Source organism: Dipodomys ordii, unplaced genomic scaffold (genome assembly GCF_000151885.1).
Source record: "Dipodomys ordii isolate 6190 unplaced genomic scaffold, Dord_2.0 Scaffold131, whole genome shotgun sequence".
Lineage (NCBI taxonomy): Eukaryota > Metazoa > Chordata > Mammalia > Rodentia > Heteromyidae > Dipodomys > Dipodomys ordii.
The window spans coordinates 1,643,022-1,668,702 of NW_012267347.1; the positions used below are offsets into that span (position 1 = coordinate 1,643,022).

The 25,681-nt window shown below is 44.7% G+C and overlaps 2 protein-coding genes across 5 annotated transcripts in view; one reads left to right on the top strand and one right to left on the bottom strand.

Annotated features, from left to right (window-relative positions):
- Window positions 1–13,726, top strand: part of Dcaf8 (DDB1 and CUL4 associated factor 8) — a 53,785-nt gene extending 40,059 nt beyond the window's left edge. For all 4 annotated transcript variants that reach the window (XM_013030630.1, XM_013030628.1, XM_013030632.1 and 1 more), the window contains exons 8-14: window positions 3,060–3,132; window positions 3,793–3,850; window positions 4,352–4,459; window positions 6,727–6,857; window positions 11,241–11,360; window positions 11,935–12,051; window positions 12,663–13,726. In XM_013030630.1, coding sequence (XP_012886084.1) covers window positions 3,060–3,132; window positions 3,793–3,850; window positions 4,352–4,459; window positions 6,727–6,857; window positions 11,241–11,360; window positions 11,935–12,051; window positions 12,663–12,779 — 724 coding nt within the window. In that variant the 3' untranslated portion in view covers window positions 12,780–13,726. The remainder of the gene's footprint in view (window positions 1–3,059; window positions 3,133–3,792; window positions 3,851–4,351; window positions 4,460–6,726; window positions 6,858–11,240; window positions 11,361–11,934; window positions 12,052–12,662) is intronic.
- Window positions 13,727–15,556: 1,830 nt separating this feature from the next.
- Pea15 (phosphoprotein enriched in astrocytes 15) lies at window positions 15,557–23,576 on the bottom strand. Its single transcript, XM_013030660.1, has 4 exons — window positions 23,425–23,576; window positions 19,795–19,968; window positions 17,844–17,999; window positions 15,557–17,631 (listed from the first exon to the last, which is right to left on the bottom strand). The coding sequence occupies exons 2-4, from the start codon at window positions 19,964–19,966 to the stop codon at window positions 17,567–17,569; spliced, it is 393 nt and encodes a 130-aa protein (XP_012886114.1). The 5' UTR covers window positions 19,967–19,968; window positions 23,425–23,576; the 3' UTR covers window positions 15,557–17,566.
- Window positions 23,577–25,681: the final 2,105 nt, after the last annotated feature.

Here is a 25,681-nt window from a genome sequence, read left to right on the forward strand (position 1 = left end):
AAAAAAAAAAAGATTCAGGGGAAGAAACAGGTTTAGAATGAGTTTAGTTTAGGAAGAAGAATGAGTTTACTTTGGGTACCCTATTACAGTATTGAATTGTTAAGTAGAAGTCTAGAGCTCAGACTAAATGTGGCCTGGAAACAGATTTAAGACATATTTCTGTATACAGAAGGTGGTAGTTAAAGCATCGGTAATGGAATTTATTATGCCTAATGAGAGCTCAACAGCAGCTATAATGAAATAGAATGATCATAGAAATGCATTATAATGAAAGTTACATCAAGTATCTGAATTATTTATTCTGGGATTTTCCATTTAATATTTTCTGACCATAGATGATTATAGGTAACTGGTATCATGAAATGTGAAGTTACAGATAAAAGGGGGAACTGCTGTATGAGCAGTATATTTCTTTTTTTTGGGGGGGGGGTCCGGTCGTGGAGCCTGAACTCTGAGCCTGGGTGCTGTCCCTCAGCTCTTGAGCTCAAGGCTAGTGCTCTACCACTTGAGCCACAGCGCCACTTCCGGCTTTTTTTCTTTTTGCTTATGTGGTGCTGGGGAATCGAACCCAGGGCCTCATGCATGCAAGGCAAGCGCTCTACCACTGAGCCACCTTCCCAGCCCTGAGCAGTATATTTCTTGCTTTTGAGTCTCTGTCATCTTTGAGAATATAGAAACAACAGTTTGAAAAAATACAAATAATATTGAAGTGGGAATGTGGCTTAATGGTAGAGTGCTTGCCTAGTGTGCATGAAACCCTGGATTTGATTCTGTAGTACCACATAAACAGAAAAGGCTAGAAGTAGCACTGTGACTCATGTGGTAGAGTGCTAGGCTTGAGCAAAAGCTCAGGGATTGTACCCAGGTCCTGAGTTCAAGCCCCAAGACTGGCAAAATATGCCAAAACAACATATGAAGGATTGGGGGTGTGGCTCAGTTGGTAGAGCACTAGCCAGTGAGTGAAAGTACTGAGTTTGAGTCCTAATCCTGAATCTCAAAAAGAAAATAATGGAAATAAACATAATATGAAAAATATGCACAGTTTCTATAAGGTTCACATATTTGAATACCAGATTAAAATTCCCTAACATAAAGTCAGAGCAGAGCTTGAGACTAAGCTTCTGGGAAGCATCAGTATTAAGGATTGAAGAGTGGTTGGGCATCAAGGAAAAGTGTTCCAGAGAAAGAATAATAAACTATGTCATAACAGAAGAGCAAAGCCTGCAAGTATCTTGTTGAAATTAAAATGGTGAGTTAAGAATCAAAGCCTTAGAGGGAGCTGGGAAGGTGGCTCAGTGGTAGAGCGCTTGCCTTGCATGCATGAGGCCCTGAATAATTAATAATAAAAGATTTAGAACAACTTTTGAGCCAGGCACTGCTGCTCAGTCCTGTAATCCTAGCTGCTTAGGAAGCAAAGATCTGAGGATCACAGTTCTAAGCCAGCCTGGGCAGGAAAACATGTGATACTCTTATTTCCAGTTAAACCACGAAAAAAGCCAGAAGTAGAGCTGTGGCTCAAGCAGTAGAGAGAGCACTAGCTTTGAGCAAAAAACCTCCAGGACAGCACCCCGTCCCTGAGTTCAGGCCCCACAACTCTCAAAAAAAAAAAGTAATACAAAAGTATTACTGACACACGTACATACACCCTGTTCAAGCCCCAGGACACACCCACACCCACACACCCGTTCAAGCCCCAGGACTGTTGACACACATACACACACACGCGCGCGCGCGTGCGTGCGCGACACCTTTAGAGAGACAAATGGAGGGGACCAAGACTGGATCTACCTTGTTCATCATTACCTGACATAATGTGTTATAAATATTTATAAAGCTTAGATGAGAGAAGGAAAGTGAAAATAGCATGCTTGATGGAAAGGAATAAAAGAGTGTTGAGAGAGATAGGTGCTTTTATAATGGTTTTTGTTGGGGTACGAGGGAAAGAACTGACCAAATAAAGCTTCAGTGAAGGATTGGAGCTTCAAACCCATTGGCTTCTATATAATAGCTTGAATTAACTGTGTAGGATAGTAACATGTAAAAAGCCATCTTACATTTAATGAAAATTAAAAAGTAATACAAAGGGGCTGGGAAGTTGGCTCAGTGGTAGAGTGCTTGCCTCGCATACATGAGGCTCTGGGCTTGATTCCTCAGTACCACATAATCAGATAAAAGCCGGAAGTGGTAGGGCACTAGCCTTGAGCTGAAGAGCTAAGGGACAATGCCCAGACCCAGAGTTCAGGCCCCACAACCGTCCAAAAAAAAAAAATACAAAAGTTGAGAAAAGAGGCTGGGAAGGTGGCTCAGTGGTAGATTGCTTGCCTTGCATGCATGAGGCCCTGGGTTCGATTCCTCAGCACCACATAAGCAGAAAAAGCTGTAAGTGGTGCTGTGGCTCAAGTGGTAGAGCACTAGCCTTGAGCTGAAGAGCTGAGGGACAGTGCCCAGGCCCAGAGTTCAGGCACCATGATTGGCAAAAAAAAACAAAAAAAGTTGAGAAAAGAGATAAGCCACTTAAAGTGGATATAAACAGGAGGAGATGTGGTTCAGTGCTAAGAGCACTTGGAAGTATGAAACCCAGAGTTCAAACCTCAATGCTGTCAAAATATACCCTAACATAATGCTGGGCTCTAATGGCTCATACCACCTAGCTACTTAGGAGGCTAAGATCTAAGGATTGAAGTTTGAAACCAGCTCATGCAGACAATTCAAAGAAACTTATCTCTAGCAAAAAGTCAGAAGTGGAGCTGTGGTTCAAGTAGTAGAGGGTTAGGCTTTAGTAGGAAAGCTAAGCAAGAACACCAGGCTGTACACGTGCCCCCCACCTCCCAGATATAATAGTGAATTCCTATTTACTAGGGAAAATACCTGGATGAAAGTGTAGAGTCTGGAAATGGCTGGGGAAGGGAAGATCTTTATAGAAGAGTATGCACCAGGAACTTGACTGGGAAAATACTCTTTATCAGCATCCAGCCAGATGCTCACTGCCACATGAAATTACAACTCTTTAAGGTATCAGCTCAAAAGTTTTGACAGTTTTGTTACTTTTTCCATTACAGGATTTATGACCAGAGGAAGATTGATGAAAATGAGAACAATGGAGTACTCAAGAAATTCTGTCCTCATCACCTGGTAAGGTTGGTTCATGAAGGGTCAGTGAATGTTCCTGACATGGCTTGATTCCAATACTGTCCCCCTATATCTACTGTTATAGTGAAAAAAGCTTGGATTTTCAAGTCAGACACCTAGATTTGAACTCTTTCCCACTTAACTAATTTTTTTATCTTGGGCAATCACTCCATTTTGTTAACTTTTAGATTTCTTATTGACAAAATAGATGACAATAACTGCCTTGTACCATAATGGTGAGGCCTAGTGAGACAGTGTGTATGAAATTGCTAGCACAAAGAAAGCAACCAAGGAAGCAGAAGTGTGACTCTTTATCGGTAGTGTGCCAGCCTTGAGTGAAAAAGTCAGGTGAGAGTGCGAGGCCTGAGTTCAAGCCCTAGTACCAGCACATGTGCACGCATGTGTACACACACACACGCACATGCACACACACCTATCTGCACTAAATAAATAAGTAAATAAGGCAACCAAGAGAGAGCCCTACGACTTTTCCCCTTGATTGAAATGGTTATGTTTTATCAGTCATACTACTGCCTCATCCCACCCCCACCATCTGTCTGTCTCTGGGAGAAGATACAGGGGAGTTTTCAGGAAAACCTATTCCTAAAAGTGTATGACAAATGGGGGGGAGGGGCATCAGTCAGTATCTGCTCCTTATTGCAGGTGAACAGTGAGTCCAAAGCAAACATCACCTGTCTTGTGTACAGCCACGACGGCACAGGTACGTGAGCAGGGCCCAGCTCCTAGGCTGGCATGCCCCCTCTGTCTAGGGAGCTGCTGAGCCAATGAGGCATGTGCCTTCCAGTGCTCACCACTGTGCTACAGCTCCAAGTGGAGCAGTTGGGGGATAGTTGCTGATGGTGAGCACGAAGTGGGAGGACACAGGATAGGACCTTTGAGATAACCAGGCACAATTTGTGAAATACTATAGATAATATTTGGAGGCCTGTCCAGAAGCCCAGGCTCTTGTCTGAGCAGCTGCTTATGTCTTTGATTCATTGCTGAGTTAATGAATGTGATCTTCCTTAGTATTCTGCTACCCCTGGGTTGGTACTGTGTTCCTAGAGTACCTTTTAAATTCTCTTGCCTGCTGTTCCAATTAAGATTAGTGCTATACCCGAGTATTAAGAGAGCACTACTTGCTTCTTGCCCCACCCCAACCCCTAAATCCTGGTCTATTTTTCAGCCTTCACCTTCACTGCTGTGTTCTTGTTCTTGGCAGAGCTCCTGGCCAGTTACAATGATGAAGACATTTACCTCTTCAACTCCTCTCACAGTGATGGGGCTCAGTATGTTAAGAGATATAAGGGTCACAGAAATAATGCCACAGGTGAGATTATTTTTCTAGGTTTTTGTGGCCTAAGCATATTGGGTAGGAGAGCCACAATACTCACATTGTACAAATAAGAACTACTTAAGGAGTAGGCTATGTCACTTTGGCAGTGAGAGTTTATCCCGAGTCTTCATGTTTTCTCCACTATGCTTGAAGAAAGAGGGATCAGTAGCATCTTCAGTGTAGTGATGTTGTCTCTAATTGGTTTGGGCATGAATCTGAACTGACTTTTTTTCTTTTATCTCTTTATGATTTCAGGTAACTTTAGAATAGGCAAAAGCCTTTGTCAGAGAGTCAGGGAAAACCTTTAGTCAGTGGTGCTGAATTACCTGAAATGGAGAGCAAATGTACAGCTACAGGAGGGAAGATGAAATAATTCTTTTTTTTTAATTTATTTTTTTTGTCAGCCGTGGGGCTTGAACTCTGGGCCTGGGCGCTGTTCCTCAGCTCTTCAGCTCAAGGCGAGCGCTCTACCACTTGAGCTACAGCCCACTTCCGGTTTTCTGGTGGTTTATTGGAGATAGGAGTCTCACGGTCTCTCCTGCCCGGGCTGGCTTTGAACCGCGATCCTCAGATCTCAGCCTCCTGAGTAGCTAGGATTACAGGCGTGAGCCACCAGCGCCCGGCTGAAATAATTCTTTAAAAATATTTTTTATTGTTATTATAAAAATGATGTGCAGAGGGGGAAATAATTCTTTTGAATTAGGGAAATCTTCCAATGAAGATTGGTTTTCCTTGGTTCTGTGTCTGTTCCCAACAGGGAACTAGGGTACATTGGAGTCATTTTTTTTTTTTTTTTGTTGGTCATGGGGCTTGAACTCTGGGCCTGGGCGCTGTCCCTGAGCTCTTCAGCTCAAGGCGAGCACTCTACCACTTGAGCTACAGCACCACTTCCTGGAATCATCTTTTTTAAAAATATTGATGCCTCCTATCCTTACACATCCTGGTTTAATTGGTGTGGTGTGCAGCTTAATTGTTTTTTCTGAAAGTTCTTCACATGGTTCTAATGTACAGAAAAGATAGGTAATTATTGTTTTTTCTTCTTCCCACTAGTAACAGGCATCTGTCATAGTTTGTCTTGTAGATAGTAGCTACTTTCACCTTTCCTCTGGAACAAATGAAAAAATAGGGAAGAAATCTGTACTTGGAATCAGTCTACAGGCAGACAAAGGAAGTAGGATTTGTATGTGTGCGCGTGCGCACGCGCCATGTGTACACGCCAATACTAGGGCCTAGATGCTGTCCCTGAGCTTTTTTGCTCAAGGTTAGCCCACACTACCACTTGAGTTACAGCTCCACTTCCAGCTTCTAATTTGTTGGTTAATTGGAGATACAGGTAACATGGACCTTTCTGTTTAGGCTGGCTTTGAACTGCAATCCTCAAATCTCAGCCTCCTGAGTAGTTAGGAATATAGGCATGAGCCACTGGTACCCAGCTTTTACAGCTTCTACTAATTCAAGAGAGTGAAACTGTGTTACTGAGTCTTGGTAATAATCCTGTTACTGAATCCTGATCTTTTTTTTTTTTTTTTTTGGTCGGTTGTGGGGCTTGAACTCTGGGCCTGGGCGCTGTCCCTCAGCTCTTCAGCTCAAGGCGAGCGCTCTACCACTTGAGCTACAGCACCACTTCCGGTTTTCTGGTGATTTATTGGAGATAGGAGTCTCATGGTCTCTCCTGCCCGGGCTGGCTTTGAACCGAGATCCTCAGATCTCAGTCTCCTGGGTAGCTAGGATTACAGGCGTGAGCCACCAGCGCCCCACGTGCCCGGCCTGAATCCTGATCTTATAAGTAATTGTGTTACATACACACACACACACACACACACACACACGTATCAGAACAATTGATGACTCAAGAGATATTGGCAAAGTACCAATAGGGTACATATCAAGGATAATCCTAGACTTAGGGAATTGCTGCCTAGGAGTACACAGAGCTAGAATAATTCAGATTGGGACAGGTAAGGCATTTATGAGGTCTTTGGTTGTCTGATAGAGTGTAAAAGAGGCAGGCTATTGCCCAGGGACTCCAGACTCCTATGCCTTTGGAGCTCTTTGGGAGAATGTAAACAGATAGTCAATGGTACTAATATGATCTTAAAACTCTCTATTGCACATGCATGCATAGTCTCTTGCTTTGTAAAAATGAATTGTTTGGCTCTTGGCTGGTTCAGAGTTGGTGAATAACCAAATTCTTTGTGAGGTAAATAAATATAGGCTTAATGTCAACCATAATGTGGTTTATTCCCTCATTTATCTTTCAGTAAAAGGTGTCAATTTCTATGGCCCCAAGAGTGAGTTTGTGGTGAGCGGTAGTGACTGTGGGCACATTTTCCTCTGGGAGAAATCATCCTGCCAGATCATTCAGTTCATGGAGGGAGACAAGGGAGGTGTGGTAAGTATGGTGTGGTGAGCTGGCTGGCTCCCTAGTTTCTCAGGTAATGCAGATAGGTTCTAGCAAGAGCAAATAATGTTCAGTGACTATATGATATTCCCTTGAAGGTGTTAAGATTTGATAGAAAATTTTCTTTTCTTCTGCCCCCATTAGGTATGGCTTACTGAAAAGAAGGGGGTATTTTTGAGTAGATCTCCTAACCTGAATGAGATAAACTACTTCTAAGAGTGGCTTTTTTTCCAAAAAAGAAAACATTAGAATTTAGAACACACCGTATTATACAAAGTCTTCCATGCTTATTAAAGGGATAAAATGTTTGTTAAAGGTATATGATATGTCTTCCATGTCCTATCCCTTTAATTAAGTAAGCCTGATCTTGGCTGATTCCTAGATCAGCATATAAAAGCTAAAAGGAACTTTTTTTAGTGAGTTAGGTAAGTCAGAATATGGTTTGCATATAGTATAGTATAACATAGTATTCAATATTATTAATATTAACATTTAGGGAAATACATGTTATGTTTAAGAGGCACATGTGTATCTATAACCCTCCGTCCCTTAAGAGTAGCTGAGCAGCTTGTTACCTAATCCATGATCATATCATAGTCTGCCTGTCCTTGGAGTTCTAAATGCATTCTTTTTTTTTGGTCGTGGGGCCTGAACTCTGGGCCTGGGCACTGTCCCTGAGCTCTTCAGCTCAAGGTGTGAGCACTCTACCACTTGAGCCACAGTGCCACTTCCGGCTTTTTTTCTTTTTGATTATGTGATGCTGAGGAATCGAATCCCTTGAGCCATAGCACCACTTCCGGCTTTTTCTGCTTATATGATACTGAGAATTGGACCAAGGGCCTCATGCATGCAAAGAAAGCACTTTACCACTGAGCCACCTTCCCAGTCCTAAAAGCATTCTTTGTGAGGATAGAGCAATAAGGAAGAGTAAGGGAATCCAGTTAAGGAGGAAAGAGTCATTAGCTTTTAAGATGTATCTAGCTGGATGTAGTGGTACATGCTTATGATCCTAGCACTTAAAGGCTATGGCAAGAGAATTGTGAATTGAGGCTGCATTACATAGTGGTAGAGTGCTTTCCTTGCATGCATGAGGCCCTGGGTTCGATTCCTCAGCACCACATAAGCAGAAAAAGCCAGAAGTGGGGCTGACGCTCAAGTGGTAGAGTGCTAGCCTTCAGTTGAAGAGCTGAGGGATGGCGCCCAGGCCCAGAGTTCAGGCCCCACCACTGAACCCCACCCCCCCCCAAAAAAAAGGAAAGGAAAACAGTATCTAGTTAACTATATAATATTTTATGCCTTTGAGACCCAGAATTAGAAAAAAGCTCACTAGTTTTCTGCTGTAAAGTTTTTAGACCATAGAAGAAAGGAGAACATTTAGGTTAGACTGTACTGGTCATCCAGTGTATTCTGGTTATCCAAGGCCTCTTAAGACTGCTTGGGTTCTTTTCCTTTTCATCCCTTCTGATATGTGAAGAACTTCAGAGAGTTCAACCATGACTTGATGAGGCTTAGTAAAGAATGGAGTCTAAGTGGTAATTCTGTAATAGTCATACATTCTGTTCTAGAGAGATGCAAGGATGAAGGTCTTTTCCCAGGCTAGCACTTGTCCATTCTCCAAAAACACTATGAAGACTATTGTTTTCAGTTTAGTGAATATACCAGGGTTTGGTGATTAATCCTGGTTCTAAATGCAAAGAATATCTACTTGGGATGGGTGGACCCCAGGCCTGACTTTTAGTGATTCAAATTGTGAGAGACTAGACCAAGAGATATAGTGACTACTCACAAAAGTATTTCCTTTTTTTGCCTTTGTATAAGCCAGATGATGTATGTGGTTCTGTTTCCTGTTTTATTTTATTCTAAACCTTCAGTAATGAAGATTATGAAGGTCCACCCTCAGTGTACACTATGAAGCAGTTTAATAATGTAAAGTAGAATATTACAACCAAAAGGATATTGCCCAGGTCTCTTGAACTCTTGTGTTGGGGTCCTATCTTGTTTAGGAGATGATATCAAAGAGCAGGTTAGTCTCCTAAAAGCACTTTGATACTTTATCTCATTCTTTATATTAACTCTAGCTGAAGCATCTTAGGCCAGAGCTTTTTTATCTGCTAAATATTATTATTGTTAGGATAAATCCTAGCATTGACAGATTTGGTGAAGTGATTAGGTACCCTGGCCCAGAAAGTGTATTGGTTCCCCCTTCAGGCTCCAACTCAGGTACCGTATGAAATTTGTTTTGTTTTTTGCTTTTTTTTTTCTCGTTATTGGCTTTCTCCTTAGTCTGAATCCCAAGGAGTTGTTCCTCTATACTTTTTAATTTTGCCAGCTTGTTTGAACAGAGATAGCTCAGTGTACAGGCCAGGTTTGTATGTATAAGTTGCCATGCATCTATTGGTAATATTTTCAAGCTTTAGAATATCTAACTGATGCCTCATTGTGCTCCACCTGCACTGCTTGAAGGACCCAAATATAAACTGCAATTAAATGTAAAATGGGAGGAGGGGGGAAGAAAATGTGCTTTTTACTTTACTCTTAGACTAACTCTTAGAATTAAATCTGGAGGTTGGTCCAGAGAGAACTAATAGGTTTTTGCCAAGGGTTGTTTTGTCAGATGATAGGGCAGCTACAAGGCAAGGTGCCTTTCCTATCTTCTCTTCATTGGACTAAAAAAACTCAAAAATGCTTTAATAGCTAAATTTGGGATGAGCTCTTCTGCTGGAGATGGGAACTTCACTGCCCTGCCCTGCCCTACCCTGTCCTGTTAGGGAAGCTCACATTTCCAAGACAGACAACAGAGGGTTATGAGTACTTTCAGACTAAAGGAAATTGGGTCAGAGGCTTGCCATCCATAAATCCATAGTATTTTCTCTTGTCAGTGAATAAGAGTGTCAGAAATTACGCAGTGAGTACAAAAAGAAGTTGCCTAGTTACTTTGTGGTGCTTTATCTATAGCTGAGATTATTGTATTCTTAGAGCAAGGAGCAGGATGATTGCCCTTGGGATGTACAGGATTCTCAAGCTGACTTTAGCTTCTGATGTTCCCTAGCATCTCTAGTTCAGTCTCCTTTTTCCAGACTGAGCCTTCCTCAAGTTAGTAAACACTACTAAGTGAATATAATTATTCTGATTCTTTGGAAACTTAGTGATAGCCGGTTTTTTCAAATTTTTAAAAATTTGGCACTTGATGAAAGTTACTGGAATATTTTTAGTCCAGCCTCAGGGAAATTAAGAGTCTTAAGAGTCTGGAGTGAAGTCTTCTGGACCTCACTAATTTCTTGTAAAGCCACAAGTAAGCATAACCAGTCCTAGGGATTATGAGGGATGACACTACCCCAGATCTCTACATAGGAAATGATGAATGGGCCTAATCTTTTGTTTTTAATCTTCTAGGGCATTTTTATTTATTAAAATTATGACATGTCTGGTCACCCAGAAGAAAGAGGCAGAATAAATTTTTTTTTATTTTTATTTTTTTTTTTTTAATTTTTTTTTTTTGTTGGTCGTGGGGCTTGAACTCTGGGCCTGGGCGTTGTCCCTTAGCTCTTCAGCTCAAGGCGAGCGCTCTACCCCTTGAGCTACAGCGCCACTTCCGGTTTTCTGGTGGTTTATTGGAGATAGGAGTCTCACAGTCTCTTGCCCGGGCTGGCTTTGAACCGCGATCCTCAGATCTCAGCCTCCTGAGTAGCTAGGATTACAGGCGTGAGCCACCAGCGCCCGGCTAGAATAAATTTTTTTTGAAAGAAGCTAGATTGCTTTTTTTTTTTTGTATTTTATTTTACTTTATTTTGGTATGATGGTTTTATTTTCTCCAGTCCTGGGGCTTGAACTCAGGGCCTAGGCACTGTCCCTGAGCCTCTTTGTATTCAAGGCTAGCACTCTGTCAATTGATCCACAGTGCCACTTTTGGCTTTTTCTGAGTAATTTATTGGAGATAGGCATCTCACAAACTTTCCTGCCTAGGCTAGCTTTCAACTGTGATCTCAGATCTCAGCCACCTGAGTAGCTAGGATTACAGGCCTCCAATGTCTGCTTTTATGTTTTATTATTACCTTTAAGTAGTTGTCCAAAAGAGTTGCCATTTAACAAGGCAGTTTATGAACATGATATATCTTGATCAGTGCCACCCCGGATGGGCCTAATCTTGTACCCAGTTTGGTATTCCCCCCCTGCTGTGCACCCCCCCCTCCTCCCATGCCCTCTCCAGGGCTCTTTGGTCTAGACTAATAGTAGACTAATAGTGATGGGCTGTCTGCCTTTCTAGCAGCTGTCTTAGTCCCGATCAAAGGTAGTTACTTACTCAAGGCGAATAGTGATTTTTAGACTCTGTTCCCACATACCTCTGAACCTGTAGTTTCTTTCTCTCCTTACCAGGTAAACTGTCTTGAGCCCCACCCTCACTTGCCTGTGCTGGCAACCAGTGGCCTAGACCATGATGTGAAGATCTGGGCACCCACAGCTGAAGCCTCCACTGAGCTGACAGGGTTAAAAGATGTAAGTGGCTGCTGCATAAGTTTTTGTCTACTTAGGCATTTACTATTGCCATTCTTCACTGTCCAAGGAAGCAGTAACTTGTTTCCCAGTTCTTTAAATTATTGCTCTTAACATCTTCCCCCACATTCCTCCCACTGCCTCTGTAGGGCTAGTCTTGTTCCAAAGGACAGTTTTAAAGTGCTTCTACTTGGTAGTAGGATTGGAGCAGGGAACATCTTTGGAAAGAGTTAGTCTATATTGAAATCTTCAGCTTTCTTTGGCTGAACCTGAGGCATCCTTTCTTCAGCTAAAAATACCCAACGGAAGTATTTTCCTTTTTGACTTCCCGGTGCTAGGAATTGAACCCAGGGACTGTGCACGCTAGGCAAGTGTACTACCATTGACCTAAATTCTCATCCCCCTTTTGAGATAGGCTCTCAAAACTAGGATGGTCTCAAACTTGTGATCCTCCTGTCTCAGCTTCCTAAGTATTGAGATTTCAACACTAGCCCACCTGGGCACTATCACCAGCCTTTGTGATCATGTCCAGGATCTATTCATTTCTTTCTCTGCCCCAAATCCTTTTGCATTTCAGGTGATTAAGAAGAACAAGCGAGAGCGTGATGAAGATAGCTTGCATCACACTGACCTATTCGATAGCCACATGCTTTGGTTCCTTATGCATCATCTGAGACAGAGACGCCATCACCGGGTAAGCTGGGATTGGACTGAGCTCTCTAAAACAATGATCCTTTTAAGAGTGTTAGAAAGTTCCAGTGCACACTTCCTCAATACTTAAAAGAGGTTTGATTTCCCATCTGCTGTTCTCTATCCCTGTAAGAACCAACTGCAGAAAGTTGTCTGCTGTCTTCTGTTGCCGTATTTATAGAGCTCTATCTTCATAAAGGCAATGACAGATAGAGAGAGGGAGTGGTGGAGAAACAAGAGGTCTCTTCTGTGTTTACTCTCATGCTAGGAATGGCCTAGGGTAGGAGTCAGCAAACTGGCAATTTGTCTGCTGCTCATTTTTATAAATTTATTGAAAATGCAGCTGCATTCATTCTCTAATGTCTGTGGCTCTACAGGGCAAAGGTGGGCAGTTATAAGAGACCACATGCCCATACATCTGAAATAGTTAGTCTATCCCTTTAAGAAAAATTCTAAGACTAGGATCCCAGCTGCTTGGGAGTCTAAGGCAGGAGGATCAAGGTTTGAAGCCTAACATAGTGAAGTGGTCTCATAAATAAACAAATGTAAGTAAATATCTTAACACCTTTGTTGTAGTTTCATGGAAATTACTAACAAGGCTTTCCCGTCCCACAGCGTTGGCGAGAACCTGGGGTTGGGGCTACGGATGCGGACTCTGATGAGTCTCCCAGCTCCTCAGACACATCGGACGAGGAGGAGGGCCCTGACCGGGTGCAGTGCATGCCATCCTGAGGCCCCATACTTAGGAGGGGCAGGCTCGGGCTGCCAACCCAATCTTGCCTGGGCAACTCTTTCCTGCCTCAGGCCCTTACATTCAGCAGAAATGCACTTTGGACTTTTTGTTTAGATGAAAGCTATCTCAGAAGGAGAACAGACCAGTGGGGAACAAATCAACAGAGAGCCCCTAGAAGTGGGAGTTGAGCCCTGGAATAGGATTCCATGGAGAGGTGCAAAGGACTCATCAGAAATGGCCTCCCTCTGAAGCCTTTTTCCCAGGGTGAGGGGGAACCTGTTTTGTTAACTGGTTTAGGATAGGAATGGGGCTTCTTTTTCTTTAATCTTCCCTTGTTTCTTTTGTGGGGGTGGGTGGGGGGAACAACTGGCTGTTCAGTACCAAAGGGGCAAGAGTGGAGGATAGGAATGCCACTCTCTCTTTGGCTTAGGTTTTTTGACCTTTTTTTTCTTTGTTTTTTAAGAAGTCTATGACAGTTTCATTGTTTTTTCCCCAAGCAACCCTATCCCAAGATTCTGTTTTTCTGGGAAGTCCTTAGAGCCCCTAACCATCCCACACTTCACTTTCCACCTCATTCTCTGTAGTTATCACAGTGTTTTGCACTTGATTATGTATCCTTCACTCTCCTCTCTTCATCCCATTATCCCCTAAGTGGGTCTGGTGAGGGAGGTTCAGGAGAGGTGGGAGGAGGGGCAGAGGTGGAGAAAGAATAAGAAGGATGTTACCTCTTCTGTTATTTTATTTTATTTTTTTGGTGGCAGCAATCTCTCTGTCCCTATCACTGTTAAGAGGCCTAATTTTATATCTATAAATATATTAAAAAGCAAGTCAAACTTGGATGTATCAAGTTAAAATTATTGTCAAAGTTTAAATACCTATATATTCTTTATGAATGCAATAAAGGGACTTAAAGGAAGAATGATCAAGAGTGATGATGTAGAAATGACACCTGTGGTAGTTTACCCTTTATTTATGGCCGTTAGAGCTTGGGGCTTACCTCCTAGGTTTTAGAAGACTCAAGAATGAAGGATCCCTAGTTCTTCCCTTCCCTATGTTGGTGGGGATGGAAAAAGCAAGAAATTCCTCCTAGTTCTTTGCTTTAGATCTCCTACCTCTCAAATTTTATGGGAACTTCCGGGGTGTCTTTGAACTCAGGGCCTGGGCATTGTCCCTTAGCTTTTTTGCTCAAAGCTGGTGCTCTACTACTTTTGAACCGTGATCCTCAGATCTCAACCTTCTGAGTCACTAGCACTCAGCAAGCTCGCTCTTCTAATCAAATGCTAGCCTTTGAAATGTGATTGAATTTTGACTTCAGAAAGTGCACACACTGCTGGCTCTTTTTTCCTGGTCTTCTTATGACAGAAGGTATACACACTCTCTCTCTCATACCTTTGGCTATTGGATTCTTTAAGCTGTTCAACTCCAACCAACTCCCTTCCAAGTGAAAGAATGAACAACTTTTTTTTTTTCTTTTTGTCGGTCGTGGGGCTTGAACTCTGGGCCTGGGCGCTGCCCTCAGCTCTTCAGCTCAAAGCAAGCGCTCTACCACTTGAGCCATAATGCCACTTCCGGTTTTCTGGTGGTTAATTGGACATGAGTCTCACGGACTACTTTCCTGCCCAGGCTGGCTTTGAACTACAATCCTCAGATCTCAGCCTCCTGAGAACTAGGATTATAGGATTACAGGCGTGAGCCACCAGTGCCTGGCTAAAGGGAACAACTTTCTGGGTTTGACTTGATACCTTGTATTGGTATTTGGGGACTGAGAAACAAATCAGTAATCCAAAGATTTATTCTGGTGGCTGGGTCTTAAGACATCTATCATAACCACCAGTCCACTGAGTATAAAAGTCTCAGTTGAATGTTTCCTTGTAAATGCTTCTGTTGAAATTGCTTTGCCTATGGGTTCCACAAGATCCAATTCTGAACCCCAGGACAAGCAGGAGGGAGGAGGGAAAGAGTAAGAGAATTGTATTTTTCAGACACTTCTTCCTCCTGCTCCTTTTCCTAGTACTCTCAGACCACGTTAGCTCCTGTACTTCCTTTCTGAGGTAAGGAGTGTGGGATGACTAAGTAGTCTTGTGTCCTTATTGCTATCGGGGTGATTAGGTGGGCCAAAAACCATGCACTCTGGAATTCATTGTATTTTCTCAGTAAAATTCCCCCTCACCTTTTGTCTTCTGTGTGGTATATGGTGTATTCATTCATGATATATTATTTCTATTTCTTAAAAGTAGGTACTTGGTCCTGCCCTCTCCTTCTGCTCATGTTAAAATTTTATGAAGTTTACACAGCTTCCAGAGCCTCATGCCTGTAATCCTAGCTACTCAGGAGGCTGAGAACTAAGAATCGCAGTCCAAAGCCAGCCCAAGTAGGACAGTAGTCCTATGAGATTCTTATCTCCAATTAACCATCAGAAAACCAGAAGAGGTGCTGTGGCTCAAGTGGTAGAGAACTAGTCTTGAGCAAAAAGAGCTCAGGAATACGGTCCAGGCCCTAAATTCAAGCCTCAGGATTGGCACACACAATTTTTTAATGAAATCTAGTTGGAGATGTCCCTGTTTCAGTGCTTTGGCTTACAACATGTTGGTGACTGTTGTAAGTAGAATAAGTCCTGTGTATCTCACTTAGGAAGTGGGGCTGGAGTCACTATTTGGGACATTTTCCAAGCTCCTATTCATGTTTTAATGAAGAATGATAGGATAATACCACTCTCAGTTTGCAGTCATTCAGAGGCTCCAAAATGTCTGTCACTCATAGAAATTCTAGAATCAGATAACAGTACAATCATTCACCTTTATTCCGGGTTAGAACAAGGCCGTGCACACTGCAGACGGAGGAGCACATAAAGGGGCAACCTCACAGCAATTACAAAGGGTGGGAGGTTAGTCTTCTTAGATTTTTTGTTGTTGTTGTTTTACAGAGAAACTACTAGACTGATGAAAATAACCCTGTCTCTCTTCTCCCATTTTTTTCCATAAAGAAGGCTCCCTATCTTTCTTCCTTTCCCCTCATCTCATTCCCCTCTTTTCTCTCTCTCTCTCTCTCACACACACATAGCATCCCAAATAGGACAGTTCGTGCTCATTTTCACCCAATTCTACAAATATCTCCTTCTTAAGGGAGAAGCCAGACAGGGCTGAGGAGACTTGGAAAGGTCCTTTAAGGCAAAACCGTGGAGTCCTCGAGGTGTGTGTGTTAAGGCAGGTGTCCACAGCAGTGGCCAGAGGGGATGGGTAGAGTAGGCTGCGTTAGGAGTTGAGGGTGCTTTTTCTAAACAGTCTGGCTTCTCCCTCTTCTAACAGCCAGCTCTTCCCTCCCACTAAAATCTTGCTCCCACATACTAAAAGCTCTTCAACTTTTTCTAGGTAGTCTCTGAGTTTGCATGTGAATTTAATGTTTGGTGGTTGAGAATCTTTTTTTAGGGGGTTGTGTATTTGTTTATTTAAGATAAAAAAGTTTTCTTTTTTGGACTATGTAGCAATTTGACTGCCACTCCCTTAACTGTGGCATTTCCCTCCCACCCCCCCGCTCTGGCCTTGACAATAAGTTAATGTTAGATACCACAAAAAAGGGCAGACATGGCAGTGCGGGTTTAATATACATATATGTAGAATATATATGTACACACAGTTAGCACGGTCAGGGTAGGGAAAGGCATCTTGGGTCAGGCAGGAGGCTGGGGTCACTCATTGTACTCTAGTGACTTGACTACAAGGCTTCCACAAGCCCAAGGGACCCAGGGTGTCAAGTGAGAAAGGTTACCAAGTTCCTTTCTGGATTGAATTGGGGATGGGGATCAGTGCAAGGAAAACACTACTTGACAACTTCTCTTCTCTTTGGCTTGGGGTGTTCTAGATAGACCTAAGTGGAGAGAGGGAAAGTTGTCTGCAATATCCACATTGTGACTTTGTAGATGGGAGCAGGGTGAGATTAAAAAACTCAGGATCTCATTCCCTAGCCCTCATAGGTTCAGGGTCAGTGTATCCCCACATCCTGAAAAGGAATAAAGAAGTGGAAAAGGGCCTTGTCTCTCCTGTATCCCCATTTCAGGCTCAGTTGTACATGTTCACAGCAGTTTCTCCAGAGCAGAGGTGGATGGGTCATTGAATGCTGACTGCCCAGTGGGGTCTGATCACTGAATCCAGGAAAGGATCCAGTGGTCTTCTCTAAAGAGAAGATCCCTGGCTCATACCCATCCTAGACTCATGATGGGGAATAAAAAGGGACTTGCTGGCACCCAGGACCCTCCAGCCTGAAGAACAGCAGGAAACTGGGCTCTAGCCAGTCCAACACAGGGTGCTCTGGCTTTCTTTCACCTCTTCCACGTGGGGATCAATTATCCCAACCTTCCCACCCTACTGCCTTTCCTAGACCTACCGCACCTCTCCCATACCTTACCACTACCTTAGTTCCCCAATGTAGGGAAATGCAGATCCTTTCTGCTTCCATACTTTAGAGATGGGGGTAGGGTGGGTGTAAGAGGAGGAAGAATGCCAATTTCTATTTGCATAGAAATAGCCTCTGCTTCCCCTCTAGACTAGGGAAACTACGCCCCTACCTTATCCCCTGACTCCCATCCCCTCATGTAGAGGAGGAACTAGATGAGCTAGACATAGACAGACAGCCAGAGCGTGCGCACACGCACACACACGCGCACAGTAAGGGTTAGGACCAGGTTAGTAAGTGGGTATAGGGTGGGGGTTCCCCTTGCCCCCTCCCATGGAGGATGGGGAAGGGAATGGTCCGTTGAAGGTCCAACCTTCCTCTTCTTCCTCCCCCTTGCTCAGGCCTTCTTCGGTGGGGGAGCCAGTTTGATGATCTCTTCCTCAGAGGGCTGCCGGATAATGTCTAGGGGCAGAAAGGGATGAGTCCAAGGATGGAAGGTGTGTGAGATACCAAACATATCCACTGAGCATCAACCTCCATTCCCAGAATTCATAGGAGAATTACATGACATACGTCTGTAATACCAGCACTCTGAAGTGAAGAATGGTTTCCATTTTGAGACCAGGTTGGGTTGTAAGACCTGGTCTCAAGGCTAGAGGAAGCAATATTCTTACCTTTGTACTTCTTGGCACTGGGTATACGGGTTAGCTTAGTATCCAGCTCATCCTCTTCAGAGATCTTTAGCACTCGAGTTCTATAGTCAACCACCATAGTGAGTAGATCAGGGCGGCGAGAGATCTCAAAAATGTGCTCAATATAGGAGAGGTTGTCTGGAAGAAGATGGGAGACCAGATCAGAAGTAGGGCTTTAGAGAAAACTAGCTTCCCCTTCTCTGCCTGATCATTCTGGAACCAAGGCTGAAAAGATAGAGGCTACTAAGCCAGTAAAGAAACCTGAGGCACCCACAGCACAGCACAGAGGACTGGCCCCAGAAGCGCTTCCTCAATGAAGCATCTAGGTTTATAGATTGGGAATAAGGGCTTTGGGTTAGATAAATTACATTCTGTGGAGATTGGACAATGGAAAAAACTGCTACCCCAAACCCACCCTACTCTTTCCCTTTTAAGTGTGCATCAAGATGAATTTCCCACAACACATGTGGTATAAGAGGGGTGGGATTTTTATGGACAATCCAGGAAAGGTTCTGTGTGTGTGTGTGTGTGTTGGTCTTGGGGGTTGAACTCAGGGCCTGTCTCTGAGCCTTTCTCAAGGTTAGTGTTCTACCACTTGAGCTACAGCTTCACTTGAAGTCTTTTGGTGGTTAATTGGAGGTAAGAGTCTTATGGATTCTCCTGCCTAGGCTGGCTTTTGACCTGTGATTCTCATATCTCAGCTTCTTGAATAGTTAGTATGAACCCTGGCCCTGAGAGTTTAAATGAGAAGGTATGAACATAACCAGAAGGCTGATCTCCATGGTGTGGCCAATTCCAAGAGATTGCAAACGGCTTCAGACATGTTCCTGCTCCCGATAATTGCAATACTGTAATTTTAATATGCCCTTCTTTGGCCTTTCTCTCCACTATCCACACTACAGTCAGAGTAATAAACCTGCATGACTCTGAGACCATTTACCTAAGATACTTGTCATTCAAGGACCCTCTACAGTTCTGTTCTTTTTTTTTTTTTTGCCAGTCCTCTGTCTTGAACTCAGAGCCTGGGCGCTGTCCCTAAGCTTCTTTTGCTTAAGGCTAGCACTCTACCACTTGAGTCACGGTGCCACTTAGGGCTTTTTGCGTTTATGTGGTACTGAGGAATCAAATACAGGGCTTCATGCATGCTAGGCAAGCACTCTACCATTAAGCCACCTTCCTGGCCTAGTTCTTTTTTAAAAAATTATATTTTTATTATAGTTAATTTTACAAAGATGGTACCATTCAACAAATCATTTTATGAGTATGATTTGTCTTGTATGTTTCCCCTTCCATCATTCTCCCTCATTCCTCCAAACACCTCCTCTCACTTAATTTAAGTTATACATTGAGTATTATGACTGCACTCCCCCTCCTCCCTGCAACTTCTCCTCCTCACCATTTGTCTATCCCCCTCCTCTATAGTTTGAGACTTACCTTGCCAACACTTCTGAACATCTGCTTTCTCAAACACACCAGAAACTCTACAAGTACTTACCTAGCAGGCCCTGGCCCTCCTTTGGTTTCTACCTTAGGAATAGCACTTGCCTTTTAGGGCCATTTTAAATACCAGTTCTTCCCTAAAGCCCTCAGCTCCATGGTACCTCCCTCCCATCAAAAGCAGCAGCTTCTAAGAAGATAAGAAAAATGCTTTTATTTTTTTTAATTTACTATTTGAAATTGTTTTTTAATGTTCTGTAGTATATGTGTGTCTGTACTATGAATATAAATGCATGTATGCAATACATATACATGAAATATGCATACACATAGTAATACAGGAGTACATTTTTTACTGACAAGGAGCATGATGAAAAGTGTGCTCTACTGCTGTAGAACTCCTTATACTCTCAGCATCTCATACTCTGTCTTGTCATGTGTAGAAAAGCTTTGTGCTTATCTCTATTTGCTGAATGAACAGAGCCCCCTCCCCCACCTTTGTCCAGCTTGTTGTGGCTCTCCAGAAAGCTAAACCAGGCACTGCCTGTAGTGATCTCTTCACTCTTCTCACTGGGGATGTCCTCCTTGCAGGCTGACTTGAGCTGTTCCAAATCTTCAAGGGTGATGTTGTTAGTTAGGTCCTGGAGGAGAGTCCCATACTCGGCCATGACTGAGGGTGAGAGGTGACAAACAAGAGAAGGCTGAACTTAGCATACAGTGTTTGGTTCACTTTACTGGCACTACTCATCTCCCACTCTGATGGGCATGTGCATATGGAGGTGGGGGTAGTGGACAGAGCTAGAGGGAGAAAAGGAAGATATAGAAGCAGTGGAGTTAGATAGGAAGAAACTCGGAAGCTAGGAGCCAGGCTGGAGCCTAGAGTTACAAGTCATGCCTCCCCCCATTTCCCTCCCCCCCCCAACAGTAACCCTGGTAACAGCTCCCCTGACTGAGGAGGCGGTTACCATGACAACCTGCTCCTGACTTTCTCACCCACTGTCTCCAAGTATCCCCCCCCCCGTCGCCCCACCCACCTGCAACCCCTCCCCCTGTCAGAGAAAAAAACAAAACACTCAAAAAGAAGGTCCAGGGAGAGGCGTGCTACAGCAGTGAGACGCTACAAAGGAGCTTCAGGGGTTGATTGAAGCTATGTCATCTAGCTTCCATTCTTCCCCAGAAGCAAAGGGGGTCCCTCTCTCACTTCATCTTCCCACCACCACACTAATGACTCATTTGGATGGATGCCTAGTTGCTTGGTCTGATGGATCTTTGGCCTTACCATGCTCAGACTATGCTAATGACTATTGGTTCATTAGGGTTTAGGGTAGGGGGAAGCAATGGACTACCCCTACCTTTTTGGAGGCCATTTTCTCACTTGATGGTTATTAGGCCCCTCTCAGCCTTCTTTCCTAGCCTTTGTGCTGTGCCTGCAGCCCCCACGCCCAAGAATACCAAGCGGCTAGCTCTGGCCCCCTGCCCAGTTCCCAGGCTGGAGAGGTGGTAGGGGGGAGGGGAGTTTAGATACAGCTTTGGAAAAGTCCATCAAGAAGGGGCTGCCACCTCTTCTTGCACCAACATCCTGGCACTATCTAGTGGCTGAGCAAGACCAGATCTCATTTTCACTCCATAGGTGAGAAAATTCAAGGCTTCCATCTACTAAAATAGGAACTGTGGCTAAAACAGGAAGAAAGAGCAGGGTGTTGGTGGGTCACGCCTGTAATCCTAGCTACTAAGGAGGGTGAGATCTGAAGATCATGGTTCAAAGCCAGCCTGGGCAGGAATGTCTGTGAGACTCATCTCCAATAAACCACCAGAAAATCGTGAGTGGCACTGTGGCTCAAGTGGTAGAGCGCTCACCTTGAGCTGAAGAGCTGAGGAACAGCGCCCAGGCCAAGTTCAAGCCCCACAACTGACAAAAAAAAAATGGGGCTGGGAAGGTAGCTTAGTGGTAGAGTGCTTGCCTTGCATGCATGAGGCCCTGGGTTCGATTCCTCAGCACCACATAAGCAGAAAAAGTTGGAAGTGGAGATGTGGCTCAAGTGGTAAAGCACTAGCCTTGAGCTGAAGAGCTGAGGGACAGACAGAGCCCAGGCCCAGAGTTCAGGCCCCACAACCAAACCCCCCCCCCAAAAAAAAAAGCTGGAAGAAAAAAGGTTGCACCTTAGAACTTTCTGGTTTTGATAGAGTGAGAAACTAGTAGTGAACTCAACAAGCATTAAAACACACCATAAATACTCTGTGATTAGACCAGAGTGGGCAAGAAACTAGATGACATGGACCTGACTTAAACTGGATTGGAATGTGGCAAATCAAAGGGGGAAGGTTGGTTTCATCCTATTTTCCTCATTTATGGGCTGTAAGCAGAAGTGAAACAGGTGTGGCAGTTGCATAATAAAAGGTAGGTACCCAGAGGTCCTCATAGCCAGCCCTCCACTTAAGGCCAGAATAAATAAGCCTGCCTTTAGTGACAGACACTGACACAAACAATGAGCTGGACAGCAGGTCTAGCACGACCCTCCTAAGAAACAGTCACTCATAGGCACACACATTCCCAATGCAGGTGCAGCCAGACAGAAGGGCCCAGCAGTGGTCCTGCCAGGCTGGGCCAGGAACAATGCTCTCTGACTGTCAACACCAGGAACCATCTCTGCCTTGAAATCTAGGTCACAGCAGCAGGCTCTGAAGCCCAACCCAGCCTTCACTGATAATCCAAGGGCAGAAAAGGGGGCAAGTGGGAGGGGGGGGATGGAAAGAGGGTCCAGAGATGAATGAGTTGAGGGCAGGAAGGGAAAAGGTAGCATGAACTACCTGCGCCAACTGAGACATTGGGGCCAAGCCCTCTAATGGACAAGGGGGCAAGATTTAGCCATAATGCCTTACTTTCATAGGGAAGGAGAGTTTGTAAATATGAGAGGTTCTGTAGGAGGAAAGTATGTGTGGGTGTGGGTGTGAATCTTTTCAGATTTAGGGCTCTGAATACAAAACACAGATCCCAGGGGAGGTAGGCGGGAAGGGATTAACATGTGTAATACACCCACCCACCCACAAAGGCTGAGGGCAGTGAGTGGGAGCTTTCCAGCAGTGAAACACATTAGGAGGGCTCTAAAAGTGGGTGGGAGAAGACCTGTGTGTACCAGGATCTTGTGTATGGATGCTGATTCCTGTATTGGTGGATAGAGATATGTGGAGGAGTTAGTGGATGTAATTGGATGTTCTGGTAATGGAGCTGTGTGCCAACACTGTATGTGTGGTTGTGAGTGCATTGGCTTGTGAACATGTGGGATGTATGTATGTTTCTAAACCAGCCAAGTGTGTGTGTAAGAAAGTGTATAACCACAGGCTTCTGTCCAACGGAGTGAGGAGGAGCCCACAGAATGGAGGAAACCAGCTAGGGTTGGGTCAGGCTGCCAGTGAGAAATCCTTGTAGGGGATGAGGGTGATGAACAGAGTCTATACAGAGACACAGGCACTACTATAGAAACCCCTACCAATCATCAGGACACTAGATTAATGGAATGTGGGGAGTGGTAAAAAGGAACAGAGAAGAATGACCCCTTGGAGCAAGGAAAGACCATAGTTACTTCCTTCTCAAGACTTGATCTTATCCGAGCATGCCCCAGAGGGGCAGCAGAAAAAAGGACAGAAGAGTTTGGGATGTGGGGAGGTGGAATCTCCTGTATGTGGCTCTCAGTCGACCATTGTCCCTTGCTAGTCTGGCTATGGTGGGGCCTGGCAGGAATTGGCTCCATTCTGAGTCACTTTCCTCAGCAGAGATTTAGAATTCCTTAAGGCCTACAGAGAAGTCTGCCCTCCTGGCTCTGAAATATTCTCATGAATATCTCTGGAGCAGTATAGAGGGCTGCCCCAGGAACACTAGGCAACCTGGGTGGAGGCCATTCTTGGGACAGGATACCAGGGCAGGAACTGGGAACCGGAGCCCAGGCTGCCAGGAAGTCAATCCCCTTCCCTCCCAGCTCATTCTGTGCTCTACTCACCACTTCCTCACACCTTCCTTCCTTCCTTCCTCCCTCTCCTAAGCTGGTTCCAGGTGGAACCTTGACAAAGGTCCATCCAACTGAGGATACTAGGGAAAAGGAGCAGGAGGTAAAGATCATTATTTACTGACCCTTTAGGATAGTTAGGAGGTAGATGCTCTATAGGTAATAGGGAGGAAGAAGGCAGGCCCTATGGACACTTAAGAGAGAAGCCTGGCAAAACCAGATCCACTTGTGGAGGAGGTAGCAGTACCAGAAGAATTTCTGTGCATTTTAACAGAAATGTATGGTAGATGGTAGGTGGTAGATTATCATTTCTCCCCCCTTCCCCTCCCAGCATTCAGTTCCACAGCCTCAGAAAACAGGGATGCCTGGGGATTAGAAGCTGCTACCCCTCCCTCCACATCTGCTGCAGCTGCCTAAAGCTCAGGGGAGGGCTGATCCTACACAGCCGGCCAGGACCTGGAGATCCCTTTATTATGGACCGGAGGGAACTCGTGCATTAAACCTGTCAGTCATGTACAAAGTTAGAAGTTGCAGGATATAATCAAGGAGAGGCAGAGGGGTGTGGAGAGAAAGAGCAGGGTTCTAGCTACCCTATTTTAAATTACATCTGGACCCCCAAATCAAACAGTCCTGTATGTTTCTTTATTTCATATCTTAATTGATTTCTTCCCCATGCTTCTATCCAGTTTTGAGTACCTCTCCATCACCTTTACTCCTCTAACAAAGGAAGGAGAAGGTTCTGAGGTTTCAGGGTCAGTGTGGTAGTAAGAGGAGGGGCAGAACACCTGGGCCCTCAAATGTTTAAGTCAGTCCAAGAGGCAAAACAAGATTGAGGCTAACCCTTATTTTTTAGAAAGGTCTGTACTTATGAGAGCAGCCAAAGACAGCTGGCACTTGTTATAGCTGGGTAGGGAGGGCTGTGATTCACACCAGCCCGTCTCTTTCTACTTATCTGATGATGGTGCTTCCTGCTCCTATTTCTTCCTCTCCCATCTCTTCTTCATCCATTTCTTTTCTCCTTATACTTCTTACCTCTTTTCTTCCTTTCAGTGGGCATCCATCCCTTCCACCCACCCCATTTGGTAGTAGCAGGGATACTTTAGTATTGCAGGGTTCTGTGACTCAGTGTCCCCATCGAAATATTTAGAGAAGGGGTGAGCCTCCCTGCTGCAAAAGACAGAATGAGTTTGGTGGGAGGGGCCTGAAGATACAGTGGCTGTCTACTGACTTGTGGAGATGTCCTTGACAGAACAATTCTGAATCCCTGTGAGTGAGGCTCTGTGAGATTGTGATCTTCATGCATGACAATGTATATGAACACATGATGGGCACAGGTGTCATGGAAGTGAAGTAGGCACCTAGGGAAGCTGGCCGTCTACGGCATGCTGGCAGTATTCCCACTGGAGTGTTTAACCATAAAGGGAAGAGCAATTAAACACTAATCGCTCTTACAGCCTGGGGGCCATATACACAACCTAGAGAAACAAGATAGACATTCAGCATGTTCCTTCTAACTCCTGGCTTTCATCTTGCCTAATTTCTGAGCCTTGTTAGTCCACTCTCCAACACACTTCACACTGTTTCTTACACTTTCTCCTTCTCTGTTCCCTTATTGTCCCTTTCTCCATGTCTGTTTCCTCGCACACATTCCTCTCATTCTGTCTCCTCTGACTTCGGCTCCATTCTTGGCTGACTCATACTCATTCTTTTTTTCCTCCCTCTCCCTTCCAAAACCCTCCTCCATCCCTTGGCCACTCTGATGAACAGAAACTAGCCACTCCCAGCAGCTTAAGCTCCAACTGGAACTATCAAGAGATCATCAAAAGCCCCTCACCCAGCTAAGAGCACAGGCTCTTTAGTCCTTAAGGTCCTGTCTCCTAAAGCTGCCCCCAAATTCAAAGTGGCCCCTCTTGTCCGCTACTCAACACCCCCAGTGTCAAGACTGATGTCTTGGAGTCGATAGTACAAGATACTCCACCAGGGAGGAGGTGGGCGGTGGGATGCGGCGTGACTTGGGGAGTGTGAGACAATGTGTAAGTCACATGGGTGTGTGTTACTGTGTGTGCTGGCTGTCTCGTAGGTATGCTTGTTTCCCCAGTTAGTTTTGACACGGATTTTATGTAATTTTGGGGGGTGGGGCGTTGCGTTAGCCACATCATTCCTTTCACCCCTGGCTCCTTCCTATCCTCTGGGCAAGCTTTCACCCATCCCAGCTCTCCCCAGGTGCAGTGGGCTGGAGGGGAGGGTACCAGCGGAACTGAGTCAGGGCTGCGCCGGGAGGAGGCCAGCGGAGGCGAGGCCGAAGCCCGGGCGGAGAGGGAGGGGCGGGAGCTGGCCGGCCAGGCCGGCTGGGCGGGAAGCAGGCTGCGTCCGAATCCCCAG